Source organism: Antechinus flavipes, chromosome 1, assembly GCF_016432865.1.
Source record: "Antechinus flavipes isolate AdamAnt ecotype Samford, QLD, Australia chromosome 1, AdamAnt_v2, whole genome shotgun sequence".
NCBI lineage: Eukaryota > Metazoa > Chordata > Mammalia > Dasyuromorphia > Dasyuridae > Antechinus > Antechinus flavipes.
The window spans coordinates 4425889-4445491 of NC_067398.1; the positions used below are offsets into that span (position 1 = coordinate 4425889).

Below are 19603 nucleotides of genomic sequence, written 5' to 3' on the forward strand. Positions count from 1 at the left end.
AATGGGAACAGTCCCAGTGGTACCGACCTGGCTGTCGAGAGGCTCATGGGAGGGGTTTGCGATGGTTTTATCGCTGTCTTGAAAGGCTCGGAGGTGAGGGAGGTGAGAGGCTGGGGGCGGCTCCGGCAGAGTTTGACTAGATGGGGACGGACTGACCCACTGAGGCTCGGAGCCATTGAAGGAGCACAAGGGGGATCCTGCCCCAGCCGCCCCGCCACCCCCATCAAGGTGCAGGGAGTCCCTGTCTGCTCTAGGGGGCGTTTGTGGAGAGGAAGAGCCGCGGGGAGCAGCCCTGGCGGGCGGTACTCACGGGGAAGGCGCTGTGCTTGTCCCCGTCCGCGTCCTCCCAGGGCAGGCTCGTGTTCACAACGCTAGGGTCGGAGAGGGGAGAGGCTCAGGCTCCGGGAGGGACGCGGGGACGCCAAGGGCGGCAGCGCTGCCGGGACGGCCCCAGGAGGCTAGTGGGACACCGGCACCCGCAGCGACCCCCGGCCCCGTCTCGGGGAGGTCGCCCTCGGGCTGTCCGCGCCCTCTGCCGGTCCCCTGCGTCACACACACGACCACATACATAGACACGGGCAAGCACACATTCACACACATCCCCTACCCCCCCTTGGCCGCCCGCTCTTTGCGCCCCGGGGTCTGTCTGGGTTCTCATTGGTCGGATCTCCCGCTCCCCCAGACGGCGGCTCGCCAGGAGCTGCGGGAGGCCCGGCAGGGGCAGCGGGGCCTGGGGAGGGAGCGGCCGGGCTCGGGACCAGCGGCCGGGACTGGGCCGGAGGCGCCAGGGCCGCGATGTTCAGCCCCGAGTCAGTCAGCCTCGGACCCCGGACCGGGCGGTGAGGGGGAGAGCAGCCCCCAGGGCCAAACGGGGTAACAGCCCCCGGCCTCTGCGGGAGCTCAGGGGACAGAACGGCGCGATTCCGGGCGCGCTTCCGGCAGCGCACTTAGGCCCAGAACCAGGCGCCCTTCCCGGCTCCCGCGCTGGCGAGGACGCTGATGAGGCCTTTATACAGCGCCTACCGCGGGCGGGGCCTTTCTAATTATGGAGGGGGAGGGGGGCACGGGGCGGCTCAGGGGCCAGAGCTCGGAACCGGCCGGTCCCCGACACTCCCCTGGGCGAGTCCCCTCACTCTGCCCGCGTCTCATCTGTAAAATGAGGCGGAAACGGCAAAGTCTCCAGGCCTTTGCTAAGGAAGCCCCGCCCCCGCCCCCCCACCCCCCACCCAGGAAGCTGCAGGGCTGGACCCGACTCAGACATCCGGCAGCAGCCATGGGGGGGCGGGTGCTGTGATTGCCCCGTTTTATAGCCGGGGAAACTGAGGCAGAGACATGTTAAATGACTTGGCCAGAAAGCCAGGTTGGAACTCGTGCTGTCCTGACTTGTGTCCGAGCTCTGCTGGGCGCCCAGCGTCCGTGTCCCTCGGTCTAACCTGACAACCAAGGGGCGCCCGCAGGGGGGGAAGTTTTGGCAGGAAACAGCTCCGAGAGACACCGGGGAAGGGAGGACGCCCTCTCGCTGGGGGGCTTCAGGCGGCAGAAGGAAGGAGAGTTAAAAAGTTCCGTGTTGCACATGGTCAGAGGCGGCCCCTGCGTTCCCGCTGGGCTCCCCAAAGCAGGAGCTGGATCCAGTCCTGGAACATGCGTGTGGTACAAGGGAGGACTTATACCCGCCTCCCACCTACAGGCTACAAGAGGCTATGAGGGTGGGGGTCGGCCCGAGCCTGGGTGGGGGGTCCGAGCCGGGGTGGGGGTTGTAAAGAAGGCTCCGGAGCAGATGGGCGCTCTGGAAGCCCCAGAAGCCCTGGAAGCTCTGGAAACCTTGGAAGCCCCGGAAGCCCCGGAAGCTCTGGAAGCCCCGGAAGCCCCGGAAGCCCCGGAAGCTCTGGAAACCTTGGAAGCCCCGGAAGCCCCAGAAGCCCCAGAAGCCCGGCCCCGGCTGATACTTGGCTCGGTGGCCAAGCTTGACCACCCAGGCCCCTCCCCAGGCTCGTTGCCCACCAGACAGGCACAGACCGGGAGGAGAGTCCCACCGGCCGGAGCCCGTCCCCAGGTCTGAGTTGCCTGGGGTGGGGAGATGTTCCCCTTCTCTGGGGACTTGTAAAAAAGGGGACTGGATGGAATGATCCGGAAGGTTCCTCACACCCGAAGGATGCTGGGGAAAAGACCCAAACAAACCAGAACTGAAACCGACGTGGTGCACAGAGCTCGGGGAGGCAGAGACGCCATACTTACTGTTCAATTTTCTGGCAGATCTTGGCCAAAGCAGGGATGGAACAGATCCCCGTCCTATCCCCAGGACTGGTCTAGGAAAGAGAAGGGTGCGTTAGGCCCGGGCTGGCCCGCGAGCCGGCCGGCATCCTCCCCCCCCTCCCCCCGCTGCTCCCCGCGCTGTCCCCGGACATGTCGGGCCATTCTCTGGATGCCGCCCCTCTCAAGGCCCCTCTCGAGCCGCCTCTGGCTTCACTCCTTTTAGCTCCTCCAAAGCTAGGCCGGCCTCATTCCCGGGCCTGGACCCACCTTCCTCATGCTTCAGTCCCCAGAATTCCCTTGAGCTGCTCAGCCCCACCAGTCTCTGCGCCTGATTCCTGAGATTCTTCCCCGGCTGCTGAAACCCCCCCAAACTCCCCCCACCGGGAACCCCCCCCAGGAGGCCCAATCACCTTCCAGTTTCCACCCCATAGCTCAGGGGACGGGAGGGAAGGGGGTTATGGCCCAAAGAAAGACGGGAACAGCAATAGTGAAAAATGTCGGATGTAAACTGAGCCACACGCGGCCCTGAGACAGAAATCTGGCGGGAAGTCTGCCCCCCCCCCAAGGGACCGACATCTCTGACTCTGGGGAGAGGGGCCGGTTAGGGCGGAAACTGTTCTTTCCCTCGCCTGTCCCAGGACGGACTGACAGTCTCTCTCCCCACCGGATCTCTCCAATGCCAGTGGGCCAAGGGCAGGAGGCTTCAGACAAGAGACATTTTCCCTCCTCGTTCTCCAGGGGAAATTAATGTCCCTCAGCTCCCTTCGATCAAATACAAGTGGCATCAACGACCATAACGAGCAGCCACTAAATCTCTTTATCAAAGAAACATTAAACAGAGACTGGGGGACGAGTAGGTGGCCGAAGAATACACAGGAATAAATGGGGTCTTCGGTTGAATTGGGGCCTGTTGGGAGTCAGCCCCCTGTGTGTCCAGGGAGAGCCGTTCCATAGTGTAAGCGTGGCTGTCGCTGCCATCTCAGAGTCCCCGACTGAAGCTAGCCCAGCTCAGAATTCTCTTAGTCAAGCAGGAGTCATGTCCCCTCACCGGCACAGTCCAGGGGCGAGCCTCCCTGTCTCTGTCTCTGTCTCTGTCTCTCTCTTGCTTCTAAGTACCAGGTCACAGAGCCGCATCATCCTTATGCATCTGCGCCTGCCTTCGGCTTTGAGAACCACCTTTTTCTGGTCTCAAATTATGCAGGGGCCGGGGCAGGGGGGTGTAAATGGACCCCGCAGGGGATGGCCTTTTTTCAGGTCTGTGGGCCGGGGAGTTCCCCCACCTTGGCACCTGTATGTATCACACAGTCGGGTGGAGGCGAAGAGCCTGGAGTGCTGGGTCCAAGTCTGCCCTCAGACACTTGGCGGCTCTGGGACTCCCTCTGCCCCACTTTCTCACCCATAAGCATGGAGGGCGGTAGCGTCTCCCTCCCAGGCTATCCGTGGGAGATCCCACTTGAAGACCACAGAAACGTGGCTGCTGTGAATGGCCACGGGTTCCCAGGCTCGGGATGTGAAAGTGGGTGCAGCCGCCGGGATTCAGTTCAGGAAAGCGGGAGGGGTTGTGTCTGAACAGGGGGCGGCCGTGCGGCTGCTTCATCCCTGCTCACTTCATGCAGGAGAGGCCGGAAGGCGGCCCCAGGTTCTCCCCCAGCCACCTTTGGGGGAAGCACCGAGAGGGCCCGGAGGAGGCCCGAGGCTGCCTGGGGTGCTGGGGCCACAGGCCGGGGCCGGCACCGATGGCAGCTCTTTCAAAGGGAAGTGGGGGGAAGAGATGGCTCCCAACTTGGACGTGGGCAGCATCTCCCCCCAGCTCAGGCCCTTTGGCAGCAGGTGCTCCCTGAGCAGAGGGAGGGTCTCTTGCCTCTCTCCAGATAAACCTGCAGCTGGGGAAGGGCTGGGGAAGTGGGGGGAGGGGCTGGTGCCTCCCAGCCCAGGGACTTACCCAGGGTGGCGTGTATTGGAGGCTCCTGCTGGCTCTGCTCAGCGCGTGCTTCAGGCCCCCCTGCAAAGGCAGAAGTAGATGGAGGTGAGGGCAGGGGACAGTTCGGGCTTCCCAGCGTGTGTGTGATTGTGCACATGTGTGATTGTGTGTGATTGTGAGTTTGATTTGTATGTATCACAAGTATGTATGTGTGTGATTGTGTGTGATTGTGAGTGTGATTTGTATGTATGTATGTGATTGTGAGTGTTATTTGTATGTATGTGTGTGATTGTGAGTGTGATTTGTATGTATCATGAGTATGTATGTGTGTGATTGTGAGGGTAATTGTGAGGGTGATTTGCATGTATCATGAGTATGTATGTGGGTGATTGTGTGTGATTGTGAGTGTGATTTGTATGTATGTATGTGATTGTGAGTGTTATTTGTATGTATGTGTGTGATTGTGTGATTTGTATGTATGTATGTGATTGTGAGTGTTATTTGTATGTATGTGTGTGATTGTGAGTGTGATTTGTATGTATCATGAGTATGTATGTGTGTGATTGTGAGGGTAATTGTGAGGGTGATTTACATGTATCATGAGTATGTATGTGGGTGATTGTGTGTGATTGTGAGTGTGATTTGTATATATCATGAGTATGTGTGTGATTGTGAGGGTGATTTGCATGTATCATGAGTATGTATGTGGGTGATTGTGTGTGATTGTGAGTGTGATTTGTATATATCATGAGTATGTGTGTGATTGTGAGGGTGATTGTGAGGGTGATTTGCATGTATCATAAGTATGTATGTGGGTGATTGTGTGTGATTGTGAGTGTGATTTGTATGTATCATGAGTATGTATGTGGGTGATTGTGTGTGATTGTGAGGGTGATTTGTATGTATCATGAGTATGTATGTGTGTGATTGTGTGTGATTGTGAGTGTGATTTGTATATATCATGAGTATGTGTGTGATTGTGAGGGTGATTGTGAGGGTGATTTGCATGTATCATGAGTATGTATGTGGGTGATTGTGTGTGATTGTGAGTGTGATTTGTATGTATCATGAGTATGTATGTGGGTGATTGTGTGTGATTGTGAGGGTGATTTGAATGTATCATGAGTATGTGTGTGATTGTGAGGGTGATTTGTATGTATCATGAGTATGTATGTGTGTGATTGTGAGGGTGATTGTGAGGGTGATTTGCATGTATCATGAGTATGTATGTGGGTGATTGTGTGTGATTGTGAGTGATTTGTATGTATCATGAGTATGTATGTGGGTGATTGTGAGTGTGATTGTGAGTGTGATTGTGAGTGTGATTTGTATGTATCATGAGTATGTGGGTGATTGTGAGGGTGATTTGAATGTATCATGAGTATGTGTGTGATTGTGAGGGTGATTTGTATGTATCATGAGTATGTATGTGTGTGATTGTGAGGGTGATTGTGAGGGTGATTTGCATGTATCATGAGTATGTATGTGGGTGATTGTGTCTGATTGTGAGTGTGATTTGTATGTATCATGAGTATGTATGTGGGTGATTGTGAGTGTGATTGTGAGTGTGATTTGTATGTATCATGAGTATGTGTGTGATTGTGAGGGTGATTGTGAGGGTGATTTGTATGTATTATGAATATGTGTGTGATTGTGAGCGTGATTTGCATGTATCATGAGTATGTATGTGTGTGATTGGGTGTGATTGGGTGATTGGGTGACTGTGAGTATAGGAATTGGATGGGACCTAGGGGAGGCAGGACCCAGGTTTTAAGAACAGATGAAGGGCCTTGAACGACAAGGGACCCCTTCCAAATGGTCTGGACTAGGCCAGGCTGACCCTGCTCGGGCACAGGGCCCTTGGCCACACGTTTAGAAAAATGTCCAGTGAACGCGTGTCCTTTTTGATCCAAAGCAGAGAAGCTCTCCCGTGGAGAGGAAGGAAGGAGCTGCCCCGGAGCCCGAGAGTCTCAGCGGGGAGGGACTGCCAGGGACCACTGGTCGCCCCAGGCCCGAGGGGGGCCCACCAGCCTCAGTTTGAAGGCCTCTGAGGGAGCCAAGAGCCCCTTCCAAGGCAGCTCCTTCCACTGGGGGCAGTTCCATGTGTAGGGAACCTCGCCTGCCCCTTGGTCTCCCTTGTCCGGCCGAGGCTCATCCCTCTTGGGGGGACAACCCTCCAAACCCTCGAGGACACCGCCCCCTTCTCCCAGGTAAGCATCCCGGGCTCCCTCAAAGGATCCTGCCACATGGATGCAGGATCCTTCCCCGGCGCGGCCTTCCCCTGCACGGCCTTCTCCAGCCAGCCCTTCCCTGGCCAGCCCTTCCCCTGAATGGCCTTCCCCAGCCGGCCCTTCCCCTGCACGCTCTCTCACTTCTCAGTCGGTCCTTGCTTCTCAACCCTAGAAAAGATTAGAGTGGAGAACGTTCTCTCTGCAAGCCCAGGATCCCGGCGCAGGCTCACTCCGAGTCCTGGTCCAGGCCCTGGCAGACGGCCCTCAATGGCAGGGGGGAGGGGGGGAGGAGGGCGGTTGGGATAGGAGGAGAAATCTCCTTTCCCATGCGCAGCGCTAGAAAAGGCCATTTTCACATTCCCAAAGCCCCGGGGACATTGGGGTAGCTAATGGCCCATTGAGAGGTGCCGGGCTCTCAGGGGCACCAAAGTCTCTAGGCTAGTGGTCCCACCCCCAACTTGGCCTGAGGCCCCGAGCCCCGGGCCTCCCACGGGCCTCCCACGGGCCTTCACCTCCTGCTGACCACGGCCCTGCCCTGCTGCTGTCCTCCCCCCCACACTTGTGGGACTTTTGTCCTGACTCTCCCCTCTGGTGAGTCTCTAAGCTACATAAAATACAGATTCAAGTATAGAAGGATAAGAGCCATTTCCCAGTTGAAAAGTAGTCAAAGAATACGAATAGGAGAAGAGAATCATAATCTTAGGTAGGAAAAAATACTTCCAAATCACCAATCAGAGAAGTATAGTCTAAATTCTGGGGCTCCACCTCACATATGTCAGATCGACAAATGTCGATCTGAATGAAAGCACAGATGTTGGGAAGACTGTGGGAAAGTAAGAATAAAAAATCGCTGAGATTTATTGTGCTTCAGTTATTTCAGTCGTGTCCCACTCTCTGGGACCCCTGTGGGGTTTATTTGATGAATCTCGGGGACGGTCCGGGAAGGGTCGGGGAATGCAAGGAAAGCAGTACTGGCCGGTGACTCCTGGCTGGCAAGGGTCGAGGCGTTAGTTACCGGCCCGGAGCCTTCTCTTTTCACCGGCACATGCCTGGGCAACGCGAGAATCTGGGGAAATGGATGCCCGTGGGCTTGTCTTTGGGCCCGAGAGGTCAGCAGATGGGCGACGGGCACATCCGGGACAAGGAGGCTTCCTAGCTCAGGAGGCGCGACTAAGGCACCGGACGCTGCTCCCTCAGCACAGTCTTTGGATGACTGACTGACTTACAAAAAAGCCTTAATGGAGGACACGGGAGGCAGCATGGGAGCGGGGATCCATGGGTGAGACTGAGGAAGGTTCTGATTAAGAAGACATATGCCTTTCTCTCAGAGAAAACTGGGATAACTGAAGTAACTGCTCTGTGTGAGAAGTCTGTGTTCTTGGCTGGGAAGGGACTTAATCCAGATGCTCCCTCTCATTCTGGAGCCAGCGACCCCCTTTGCAGTCAGAGCAGCTGAGTCTGATCATCAGTCACCTCCAAGCCAGGAGCCGTGATGGCTGGCATCTCTCTCCGCCATCTGCGAGGCGGACGCAGTGACCCAGCTTTGAACCAAATCACAGCGGAGAACTACGGCGACTCAAAGTCTGTGTCCGCTGACAGCCCGGTGGGGAAGGGCTCGGGGCTCGGGATCCTTCCGTGGGACTCCTCTGGGTCTTCTGCCCAGCAGTTACGATGGGACGCATGGTTGGTGTGAGTCTGACAACTGGCATTGCTTTTCTTAAATCACCCTGCATTTTCCTGCTCTGATTTTGAATCGTTGTGCTTGGCTGGGATGTCGAGGTTTATGTGATGAAACGACAGCTGGACAGACCCCGGAGGAGGACTTTCTATCGGTCTCAGAGCGAAACCAGATGATGGACAAGCAATGCAGGCTGTAAGTAGGATGCCGGTGACTGGAGTTCGTTGGCAGAAGGCGCCTCTCCCCATCGTCCAGTTGTGGGGGGGCCACCTTCAGAGAAGAAGAAGCCTCGTGCCACATGGAGCCCGCAGACACGTGCCGTCTCGGCTTTTGCATCGCCATTCTGATCTCATTCAGCGACGTGGCTGCATTTGACCTCTGCGAGATGAACGAGAACTCCTGATTGTTTCCAACATGAAATCCTCACGATGTAATTCCATCTTTTTTCTTCTTTTTTTAAATTGAAGCAATTTTCAGCGTGTGCACCGGCAAGAAATTTTATTGCCTTTCTCCTCTTTGTTAATTTGGTGAAGGTCAGGTGGAATCTAAGGCTTGTTTCAATGTGACTCAATTTCCTTGATTGATAGAAATTTGAACATTTTCCCCGTGGTTTTGGATATTTGTGTTTGCTATTCTTGGGTCTCTTGCCTGCTGGAGAATAGGCTTTGTTCTTATGAATCTAGGCCAGTTCCTTTTCGTGCTGGATTTAGCCTTTTATGATAAACATCCAATTCGTGTTTTTTCCAGTTGTTTTTTCTTCCTTATTCCAAAGGCATTGCTTTTTTTTCATTGTTGTTGTGCAGAAGCTTTTTCTTTTCAGTCTAATTGATTTCATGTATTATTTGACTCATAATTTGCTTGAAGTCAGGGCTGGTTAAGAATTTGTCCCCTTAACGCAGCTGTGAAAGATGCACCAAACATTCCATTATCCTCTGGTATTTTTTACATTTTGATTACTAATCTGTTGGAAATTTAGTGCGGGAAATGCTGAGCTGGGCTGGCCCCTTCCCATTTTTCTTTTAAACCAAGCTCTTGCTATCCAGGCTTTGTTGAATAATGAATCCTTTCCTCAATATTCTGTCATGCTGGAAATATTGAGAGCAGTCTGCATCTGGAGCCAGCTCTTCATGATCTCATCCATCCTACTTAGCTGCTTTTCTGTTTCCTATTTTCCAGTAACAGATTGAATTCCCTCTTAGATTACGAAGTTTTTAAGTTTGCTCAAATAACCTCTGTGGATGGTCTTGCTTGATTTGCATATCAAAGATTCTACCAGGGTTTGCTGGCTTTTTGTAGATAATATTGGCAGATTGAAGACTTTTTCTTTCTTCCATGTGTCTGGGTGAGTTGAATCTGACAGTCATTTCTGCAGGTGTCCGGTGTTCTGTCATTTTATACTCTATCCTTTATTCTCACTCACTTGGGGAAATTCCTGCCCTGTTTCCTGTGCAGCTTTTTCTGCTTTCACATCATTTGGAGGATCCAACCAGTGATCCTCCAGTTCTCTCTTGGTGCTCTGTCCTCTCCATTGTTCTTGACTTTCTTCTAAATTCATGAAATCTTATTCATCCATCCCCCCAAATTGTTCCTTGATCTTTTTTTTTTTTCCTGCCGATCCTTAACTGTGACTTTGGCCTTTTTGTTGTCTGGCAGAAGCCTTCTGTTTCTCTTTGATTCCCTATGCCTATTTGCATTGTCCACATATCTCTCAGTGTATTTGCTTTCCATGACTATTTTTCTATTTGGCTTGCAGCAGATCCCTTTATAGCTGTCAATTTTTGTCTTTACTGGTACCAAATTCTCTTTTTATTTCCCTTATGATGTTTATTATTCAATCCAGACACTGCCTTTGATATTAATGTTTTTTTTCCCTATCTGATGTCATCTCCCTGGATTTTTAATATTTGTCTGTATCATAATATTTGTTTTCCATGCTCTGGTTTATGTTTTCCTAAGTCATTTTTCTTGATAATATTTTCTCCCCTTTCTTAGAGGCTAATCTCTTTTGAGGATTTTTGGTTTTTCTCAATGATCTCCCTCTCTCTTCCCTCCCCCTTTTATTTTGGGACATTTCTGCCTCTATTATTATAAAGGGCAATAGGAATCTGCTATGTTTTGAGACCTACTTTCTTTTCATTTTGTTAGCATCTCTTCCATTTATTCTTTGAAATCTCTTTGAAAGGGCTATCAAAACGGGTTATAACATCTTGAGGTAAGAGAGAGCATTATTTTCTTTTTTCTACCCACAAAACATAACACACTGTCTGCCACACAGTAGGTGATTAATTAAATGTTTGTTAAATTAAAATGAAATCAGGCCACAAACATTTATTAAGCACTTACTATATGCCAGACACTATAGTAAACGTTGGGGATATAAAAAAAAAGGCAAAGAGCAATCCCTGCCCTCAAAAAACTCATAGCCTAATGGGAGAAACAGTAAGCATGCACAACAAATATGTACAGACAAGTTATTTACAGGATAAGTAGGAAATAATTACAAGAGAAAAGGCACTGGAATTAAGAGGATCTGGAAGAGGCTTCCTATAGAGCATGGAACTTGAAGGAAGCCAGGTAATCCAGTAGCTAGAAATGAAGAGGAAGAGTCTTGCAGGTGGGAAGAAGAGACAGAGAAAATTCTCAGAGAAGAGAGATGTAGTATCTTGTTTGTGGAATAGCTAAAAGGTTGTTGTTACTAGATAAAAAAAAGAGTACATATTCTTTACTTGGGAGTAAAGTGTAACAAGACTGGAAGGGTGGGAGGGTCATGAAGTGCTTTGAGTGCCAAGCTGAGGATTCTGTAGTTGATCCCGCAGGGAATCAGGAACGACTAGAGTTTAATGAGTAGGGGGTGCCATGATTACACCTGTGTTTTAGGAAAATCACTTTGGAGGCTGAATGGAAAATGAAATGGAGTGGGGAGAGACTTGAGGCAGCAAACCCATTTACGGACCACTGCAATAGTTGAGGTGTGAGGTGATGAGGGCCTACATCAGGGTGGGGAGCAGTGTCAGAGGAGAAAAGGGGAATTCCTAGAGATGCTGTGGAAGTGAAATCAAGAAGGATGCTGCAGAGGTAAAATCAATAAGACATGCTGAGACATCTATAAGAAATGCTGCGGAGGTGAAACCATCTACAAGAGATGCTGCAGAGGTAACAGCAACAAGAGATGCTGCAGAGGAGAAATTGACAAGAGATGCTGCAGAAATGAAATCTACAAGAGATGCTGCAGAGGAGAAATTGACAAGAGATGCTGTAGGCATGAATTTGACAAGAGATGCTGCAGTGGTGAAATACATAAGAGATGCTGCAAAGATGAAATCAATGATGATGCTGTGGAGGCCAAATTGACAAGCGATGCTGTGAAGGTGAAACCAACAAGGATGCTGCAGAGGTGAAATTAACAAGGATGCTGTGGAAGTGAAATCAACAAGAGATGCTGTGCATGTGAAACCAACAAGGATGCGGTGGAGGTGAAATCTACAAGAGATGCTGAGGAAGTGAAATCTACAAGAGATGCTACAGAGGTGGGACTGACAAGAGATGCTGTAGGCAAGGATTTGACAAGAGATGCTGCAGGAACAAAATTGACAAGAGATGCTGCAGGAACAAAATTGACAAGAGATGCTGCAGAGGTGAAATCCACAAGTCTTGATATTATAGATCTGAGGGGTGAGAGTGAATGAGGAGTCCAGAATGACATGTAGGTGTGAGTCTGGGCTCTGGGTAATGGGGGTGTCTTTTACAGTAATAGAGGAAAGAAGATAGGAGTTTGGAGGAAAAGAGTTTCGTTTTGGACATGTTGAGTGTAAGATGTCTACTGGACATCCAGTTTAAGATATCTGAAAGGCAATGAAGATGTGAGATGGAGGTCAGCAGAGAGATTATGACAGGAAAAGTAGATCTGAGAATAATCAGTGTGAAGATGATAGTTAAATCCATGGGAACTGATGAAATCACCAGGTGATATAATTTAGAGGGAGGAGGGAAGAGGGCCCAGGACAGAACTCTGAGGGATACCTTGCTTAGAGGGTATGATCTTGAGAAAGTTGAGCAAAAGAGACAGAGAATGAATGATCAGAGAGGTAGGAGGAAAACTGGGGGGAGGGGGGAAAGAGAGAGAGAGAGAGAGAGAGAGAGAGAGAGAGAGAGAGAGAGAGAGAGAGAGAGAGAGAGAGAGAGAGAGAGAGAGAGAGAAAAGAGGAGGAGGAGGAGAACAGTTGTTGTGTTGGATCTGGTCAGGGAGGGACTTTGATTCTGAAACCCCCTAGAAGCAAGAGTCTGCTCAGTGCCATCTTGTGTCACTTTTCTCCTGTTCCAGATCTCACTGTGTTCCTCAGAAGCCCTCTCCTTCCCTTCTATCATTTGCCTTTTTCCTATTTTTTCCTCCTCTTATTCGGGGACAGCCAATATTCAACCCCCAAAGTGACTCTTGGAGCTGTGTCGGCTGGCAGTTTGACAAGTTTCACTCATGGGCTGTGCTATTTCCGGGCCATCAGGGCCGGAGCCACCATCTGATCTTCCTGTTCCAGACCAAGCTTGTGATGTCCTGACAACTTGTCAAGGAGAGCAGAAGGCTGCACCAGAATGGAGAACGGGCGCTGTGATAGTTCCTTCCTTGTTCCCCTGCTGACTGATTTCTATTCCTAGAGGCTTGGAGACTGGGAGAGCAGAGTCATGTTCAATCCCAAACTCCTTGGGAGGAAAAGTTGACTAAATACAAGCACTGTCCGATGGGTATGTCCAGGGCCATCCAGAGCTAGGACCATCATTTGATCTAACGGGGTCCAGGGCATCCACTGGAGCTGGGATCCTCTTTGTCCCCATTCACTTCCTGCTCTTATCTACAACTTGTGATTCTTTATGAATTTTCTGTTTTTTGTCCTATATAATTTTGAGCCGAAAGTCACCAAGACCAAGAGTCCATCACCAAAACTGTTCTACTGACCAACACACACACACACACACACACACACACACACACTCACTTCTAATCTCTTATGAATCTTGCATCAAAATAACTAAGAAGTTGGGACTGCTTACAGTGTTGTTCCTTTGACAGATGAAGAAACTGAGGCTCAAAGAGCATGGAAAGAGGGCTGGACTAGAAATCAGAGACATCATGGAAAGAGGGATAGACTCTACTACATACTCCATGTATGACCTTAGGCAAGTCCTTAACATCCCAAGGTCCCAATTTCCTACCTAAGAGGAGGCTGGGCTGATCAGTCTTTGTGGTCTCTTCCAGCTTCAGATGTAAGATCCTTGAAAGTGAATCCCCTTCATGTGTTTACCTCACTCTGGGATAAGCTGGGCTTTTGCGGTGAGACCCTCAATCTCAGATTTCCAGTCATTGCTCCCCCAAAGTCAGGGTGCCCTGGCCGTTTCTTTCTCTACCTTTCTTATGGAAATAGCGCAGAGTGCAGTCCTTCCTCCTTCCCATCCCTCCACGCCTCCACTTCTTTACACTCTTGTTTGGATCCCACAACATTCAGACCCACGGTACTTGGGTGCTCAGGCCCCAACCCAGACCTGCAAAATGGCCTCGTAGTTGCCAATCCTGGGGGAGCGAAGGGCCAGCCCTCTGATAATATGGGCTCTCACTCCAAGTTAACGGTTCTTCCCAAAATATGAGGGTGACTCAAGGCAGAAGGAGCACACAGGCCATGTGGAAAGCCTTAAATGGACCTAGATCTTGACTAGGATCAAAATGTCAGACAGTCTGGTCTCAGTGTCTACCCCAAATGCCATCCATTGATTGCCTAGTGTTGGAGAAGCTCTAGTCCAACCCTGATGCTTGGAACAGGGAGCTCCTCCCTACAGGGCTTTGTTTCAGGAAGCCTGGGACCCTTCAGACACCCAGGTGGGAGAAGGGTCCATCCCTGAAGTTGGGTCCCCCTCTACAGCTTTTGAGCCAGCAGGGACTCAAGAGTACAATTCCTCCAGTCCTTTCATTTCACAGACAAGGAATTGAGGCATGGGAAGGTAAAGCTACTATGGAGAGGAAGGTGTAAAATGGCTTCAAATCCACATTCCCTGAATCCGAATCCAGTTCTGTCTCCACAATGCCACACTCCTTCCTGCCTCAGTGTACTTGACTCTGGTCTTAAAGACTCCCGGTCTTATTGGGCGGCCCGTTATATTTCTGGGCAGCAGGAACCAGCTGCCGTGTAGCATCCATTCAGCAAACTTAGTCCTGGTTCTGAGCAAAACAAGGCTAGTGGGACAACAAGAGATGAGGGTCGTGGGCCACTCAAGTCTTCTCTTCCTTGGGCTCAACGTCCCCAGCCTCGAGCTCATCAGGCGCTATTCTGACTTAGACTAAGCTCCTCCTCCTCTTCTGGGTCTTGCTCTGGACCCAGTCCAGCTTTCGGATCCTTCCCTGGGGCACAGGCCCTGGACCCAAGCTTTCCTCTGCTGTCTTGATCCTTATGTCTAGTCCATGGTTTTCTCTGCCTGTGGTTGGCCGGGAGACCCATCTTGCCTCATTGGGTATTTTCTGGTTTGTTGATATTCTTCTCTGTCTAAGACATTTCCAAATGCATTAACATAATCTTATCTCTGATACTTAAAAAAAATCTGCTGGGTTTGTTTTGATCTTCTTTTCTCATTTGTAATTTTGGTAATTTGCATTTTCATTCTTCTTTTCCTTATAATGTTTCCTAAATAGAAGCTCCATCTTGGTCTTTTCAAAATCTCTGTCTTGGTTTTAGATATCAGTGTAATTGTTCTCTTATTTTCCATTTTATTAATTTTTGTACTAATATTGATGCTTTCTCTTTTTCTCTTTCTTTTGGTAGATTTCTTTCTTTGTTTTCTGATTTCTTTAAAAGCAGACTCCGTTAATTGAGTTTCTCCTTTTCTTTTTGATAAAAGCAGGCCGGCCTCTAAGTATTACTTGGACCGTATCCTGTAGGTGGTGCAATGATCGAGTGCTGGGTCTGGAGTCAGGAACACATCTCTCTGAGTTCAAAGCTGACCTCCCAGATATATGACCCTGGGCAAGTCACTTAATTCTGTTTGCCTCAGTTTCCTCATCTGTAAAATGAGCTAGAGAAGGAAATGAGAAACTTCTCCAAAATCTTTGCCAAGTGGGGTCACAGAGAACTGGACACGACTTCTGAAAAGGACTCACTAACAATAATAACCAATGAACTTTGGTACTTTCTACTTGAATTCTCATTAAAGCAATCTGACTTGGTCTGGTTTTGAGAATTTCTTCGTAAGCCCGGGATAGTATTCATGCCATGTTTTTGGTTCAACTCCTGATGCCTTCGGTTTAGCTTGGTTATTGTTCTGTGGCGTGGAAAGGAGAATTTCCTATTTGAGCCTTTGGACATTTAATGAGGAGTTTTCCGCATCCTAGACCATGATACTTTGTGCACGTGATCATCTCTGTTTATATCTAAATCTCTATGTGCAAGCAGTGTATTTAGGATGTGCATTAGACAAGGAACATGGCGGAGCAGCCGGCTTTGATGTAAGGAATAACTCAGTTCTAGGCTCACTGCTGACGCAGACTGAGTGAGGAGGGACTCGCTAGGGAATTCTCAGGACCCTCTGTTTCGGAAAAGAGGCTAACCTGGTTTAGGAGAGGGCTCTTCCACACCTGGGAGTTCTTCATAGCAGTAAAGTCATGGTTCAGTCAATAAGTCCAGTTGAAGCAACAAACGTCCTACTATGAGCTGGGCAATGTGCTAAGCAGTATCCCTATGATGGGTATATATGTATATAGAATATATGTTATATGTCTATACACATATATATGTGCATAATATGCACACACGTGCAGTGTGTTGGTACATAGACATGTGTATATTCCCTATTTTTCCATTAAGTTCTTTCCACATGTCTATTTTTCCAAGTTTTTGAGCACCCTGTCGAATTCTGTGGGGACTTCAGTCTATTTATATCCACTTCACGATTGTTAAATTTAGCTGCATTAAATTTTTTATTCCCTTTGTCAGAAGAAGATAAAAGTTTCTTATTTTACTCCATATCTTTTGTTTGATTTCTCATATTTGGAAACAGAGATGGTTTAATCTTCTCCCTCATTAATTTTCCCCAGATTTCTCTTTCCAAGATTGGGAGGGGCAGCTACATCTGGTCTGAGACACCGAACACTTACAGCGGTGTGGTCCTGGGTTACAGTGAACCCCGATCGCCTCACCAAAGAAAAAAAGATTGTGAGCTTTTCTTTTATAAGTGTGATTGTACCTATGTTTAAAATGGACACGTGGTCATTATTGGTTGGGCCTTTTCACCCTGTGATCTCCTTGAGGACAGGACCTATTATGCACCTTTCTCTGAATCCCCAGTGCTTAGTATGTTGCCTGGCACATAGTAGGTGCTTCATTTGACTCTAATCAGTTCTACTTGCTGTTCCTTGTCTGGGGCGCTCCATCTTTGACTGGATTGTCCTCCGGGCCTGGAGTGCTCTCTCTCCTCCCTTCCCCCTCCTGCCTTCTTCAAAGTCTTACCTCCTGCCAGTGGGGTGTCCTGGTCCTCCTTAAGGTGAGCACTTCTCAGCTCAGATTTCCTTCCATCCACCCTCTGCGTATTTTGCGTGTGCACGGTGGTGGGACGTTGCCTCTCCAGTTATGCTGGAAGCTCCTCCAGGGCACGGACGAGGTTTCTTTGTTGTTTTTACTTTGGGTTCCCGGCCCTCAGCCCAGAACTCCCCGTGGAGAAAGTGCCCAGCTCAGCTTATGACTGCCTGATTGATCAACTAACCGAGTCCTCTCACTGAGAGGCTTCCAGGGGATCCCTTCCCCGGGTCACGGGTGGCCTCGGAGCCGGGGATCCCTTCCCCGGGTCACGGGTGGCCTCGGAGTCAGGGATTCCTTCCCTTGGAGCCCTCTGAGGTCTCCTCCAGCTCGGACGATCGTGTTCAATGATAACTAAAGGCCTGTGAGTGGCTGAACACTTGATTGTTGCCAGTCCTGGTTCCCCGCTGTTTGACTAACCCAGAGAGACCCAACTCTCTGCTCATTCGGCTGGAGCTCAGAAGGCTTTCTTTAGTTCTAGTGGGTGCGAAGGGTGGGCTGGCCTTTCCCCTCATGAAATTAGTTTCCTCTTTGCATGTTTGGGAGGCTGTTCGGAATACGCTGGCCAGCACGGATGCGGCGGTCCGGCTCAGCAGTGTGCTGTGGAGATCAGCAGAGGAGACGGAGACTCACCTCCTCCTGCCGCCCAGTCCCTGGAAATTCTCCGAATGCAATTCCTGCCGTCCCCGTTTCCCCTCATCTCTGTCCCAAAGCTCCAAGCTGCCGGTCCCCTTGCCTTCCTCTAAGAGCACGTTTCCCTCTTGTAACGGTCTCCACACTATCAGCCCCTGTGTATCAGTACTTGGCAGCACTGCCCCCCAGTCCCCAAAGTCTTCCAGAGAAAGCCTGTGGCCACTGATCCTGGGGGATGAGAGTTCCCAGAACGTCCAGGGTCCCCACTCCCCAAGAGACACACTACTGAGTCAGCATTGGGCCGGCGCTGGGCAGGACCGGAACGCAGTCATCCCCCCGCCCTCCACACACTAGAAATGCTTCCATTACTGACCTCCCAGTCCCTGGGCAAGTCACTTAATTCTGTTTGCCTCAGTTTCCTCATCTATAAAATGAGGAAAAATAAAAAAAGGCCCGGCAGCCCTTTAACTTGCTCCAGTGCTACGGTCAGATTCCTCCCTAAGAACCTCAGAACAAATCTAGGAAGAAGGTGGGTTTTTACAGGAATTATTCTGTAATTGTGGTGCTCCCTTAGTGCTCTCTGCATCAGTGCCCGAGAGCAGCCCCCAGCTGCCCGGTGCTCCCTTAGTGCTCCAACCCCCCCTCACAATCTGACCGCACATGGGGAAGGATTGCGGCCAGATGGTTGTGAAGTGACTGGGGAAGTTGGGATGGGGGCCCTGCGAGGGGTGAGTGTTGAATAAAGCGGAAGGAAAGAGCAAGTGACGCCCCAGCAACGGCACTGAGCGTTTCTTCTGAACTTACTGCCTGGGCAGGACTGGTCTGATGCCTGAGTGGTTTTTGTCCCATGTGTGGAACACCCTTTCTTCCTCCCCCTGAAAACTTCCCAGAGGAGCGACCACAACTGTGCAATCGCTGCTACCTGGAGGGATTCCTGCATCATTTCAATTTCTCTCCTTCAATTCCTCAGTCAGCATTTATTTAGCACCTACTGTGTGCCAGGCCCACGTAAGGGGCTGGGGACACAAGAAATGGTCCCTGTTGTCAAGAGCAGCAGAGGCTGTGACTTAGGATGTTGAGGTCCTGATCGCCTTTTGTCTAGATCCTGGGGGCAGTGTCCAAGCTGCTCATCCCCCGGGCCTCCAGACTCCCTACTTCAGTCTATTTTACCCTCTGATGACAAAGACATTTTTAAGTGTAAAACTGACCAGGTTACTCCTCTGCTCAACCAACTCCACTTGCTCCCCATTACCTCCAGAATCCCCTGTGTGTTCCTTTGTTTGGCTTTGAAAACCCATCATGTTTGTTCCAATTTATGCTCCCGAGTGCATTCAGATTGGTTTTCTCTCCGTTCTTATCATTTCCTGCCTCTGTGCCTTTGCCCAGGTGACCCCCCCCATACCTGCAATGCAACCCTTCCATATCCTCAACTTCCAGACCCCCTTTTCCCTTTAAGATGCAGCTCAGACACCATCTTTTTCATGCATTTTCCCTGATTCTTCCCATCTCCCAGCCTGCTAGCAGCCTCCCTCCCAAATGCCTCGTAGTATTTCGTGCCCACTTGGGTCTCATTTGCTTTATGTTTGTTGCTGGATATGTTTGTATAAATCCTTGTTTCCCCCATGAGAATGTCAGTTTGTTGAGAGGAGGAGCAGTTTCTTTTTCTGTGCCTGTTTCTTTAGCACCTAATACAGAGCTGGGGATATACTAGGTGCTTAATAAATGCTTGCTTGGTCACCAGGAGCCAGAGAACCTGCCTGCTATGTCTGCGTTACACCTGCCATCAGAATATAAACTCTTTGTCAAAGATTGCTCAATATTATTGCCTTTGCAGCCCTGGCACCTTGTATACAACTGGAGCTTAATAAATACTATTAATCGAAGGAACCAAATTGTCATTCTGCAGAACAATTGCAGCCCGACAGTTGGCTTGGGGAGGGAGAGCTGGATGAGAAACACTCACCTGGGGAGGGTTGTACAGGTGGCAGAGGGGCTGCCCGGGCTCCTGCTTACAGAAGTGGAGGGCATGGCAGACCACATCCGCGTTCAGCTTCAGACTCAGCCTGCAGGGAAAGGGAGCGGAGGAAAGGTCAGGGACACTTCCTGGGCAGCCCAGGAACAGAGCTAAGGCCCAGAATCTATTCTGCTGCCCTGGGCCTTTGGGTTTCTCCCCCTGGGCTGCTGGGGCCGGCCGACTCTCTGCCATCTTGTTCTCAGCCACGGGGGAGAAGTGCTGAGCTTTGTGTTCAGCCTGCTGGGCTGGACAACTCACCAAACGAGCCGGGTCAAATCAGCTCGGGGGTCATTCTACAGGGACCAGTGTTATTACTTTAGGCACTCG

General features: G+C 50.4%; 1 protein-coding gene across 3 annotated transcripts in view; it reads right to left on the bottom strand.

Moving 5' to 3' along the window:
* Nucleotides 1-19603, bottom strand: part of AOAH (acyloxyacyl hydrolase) — an 80989-nt gene that overhangs the window by 39815 nt on the left and 21571 nt on the right. For all 3 annotated transcript variants that reach the window (XM_051978400.1, XM_051978409.1, XM_051978415.1), the window contains exons 5-8: nucleotides 19226-19325; nucleotides 4196-4255; nucleotides 2236-2306; nucleotides 311-371 (exon numbers count right to left, since the gene is read on the bottom strand). In XM_051978400.1, coding sequence (XP_051834360.1) covers nucleotides 311-371; nucleotides 2236-2306; nucleotides 4196-4255; nucleotides 19226-19325 — 292 coding nt within the window. The remainder of the gene's footprint in view (nucleotides 1-310; nucleotides 372-2235; nucleotides 2307-4195; nucleotides 4256-19225; nucleotides 19326-19603) is intronic.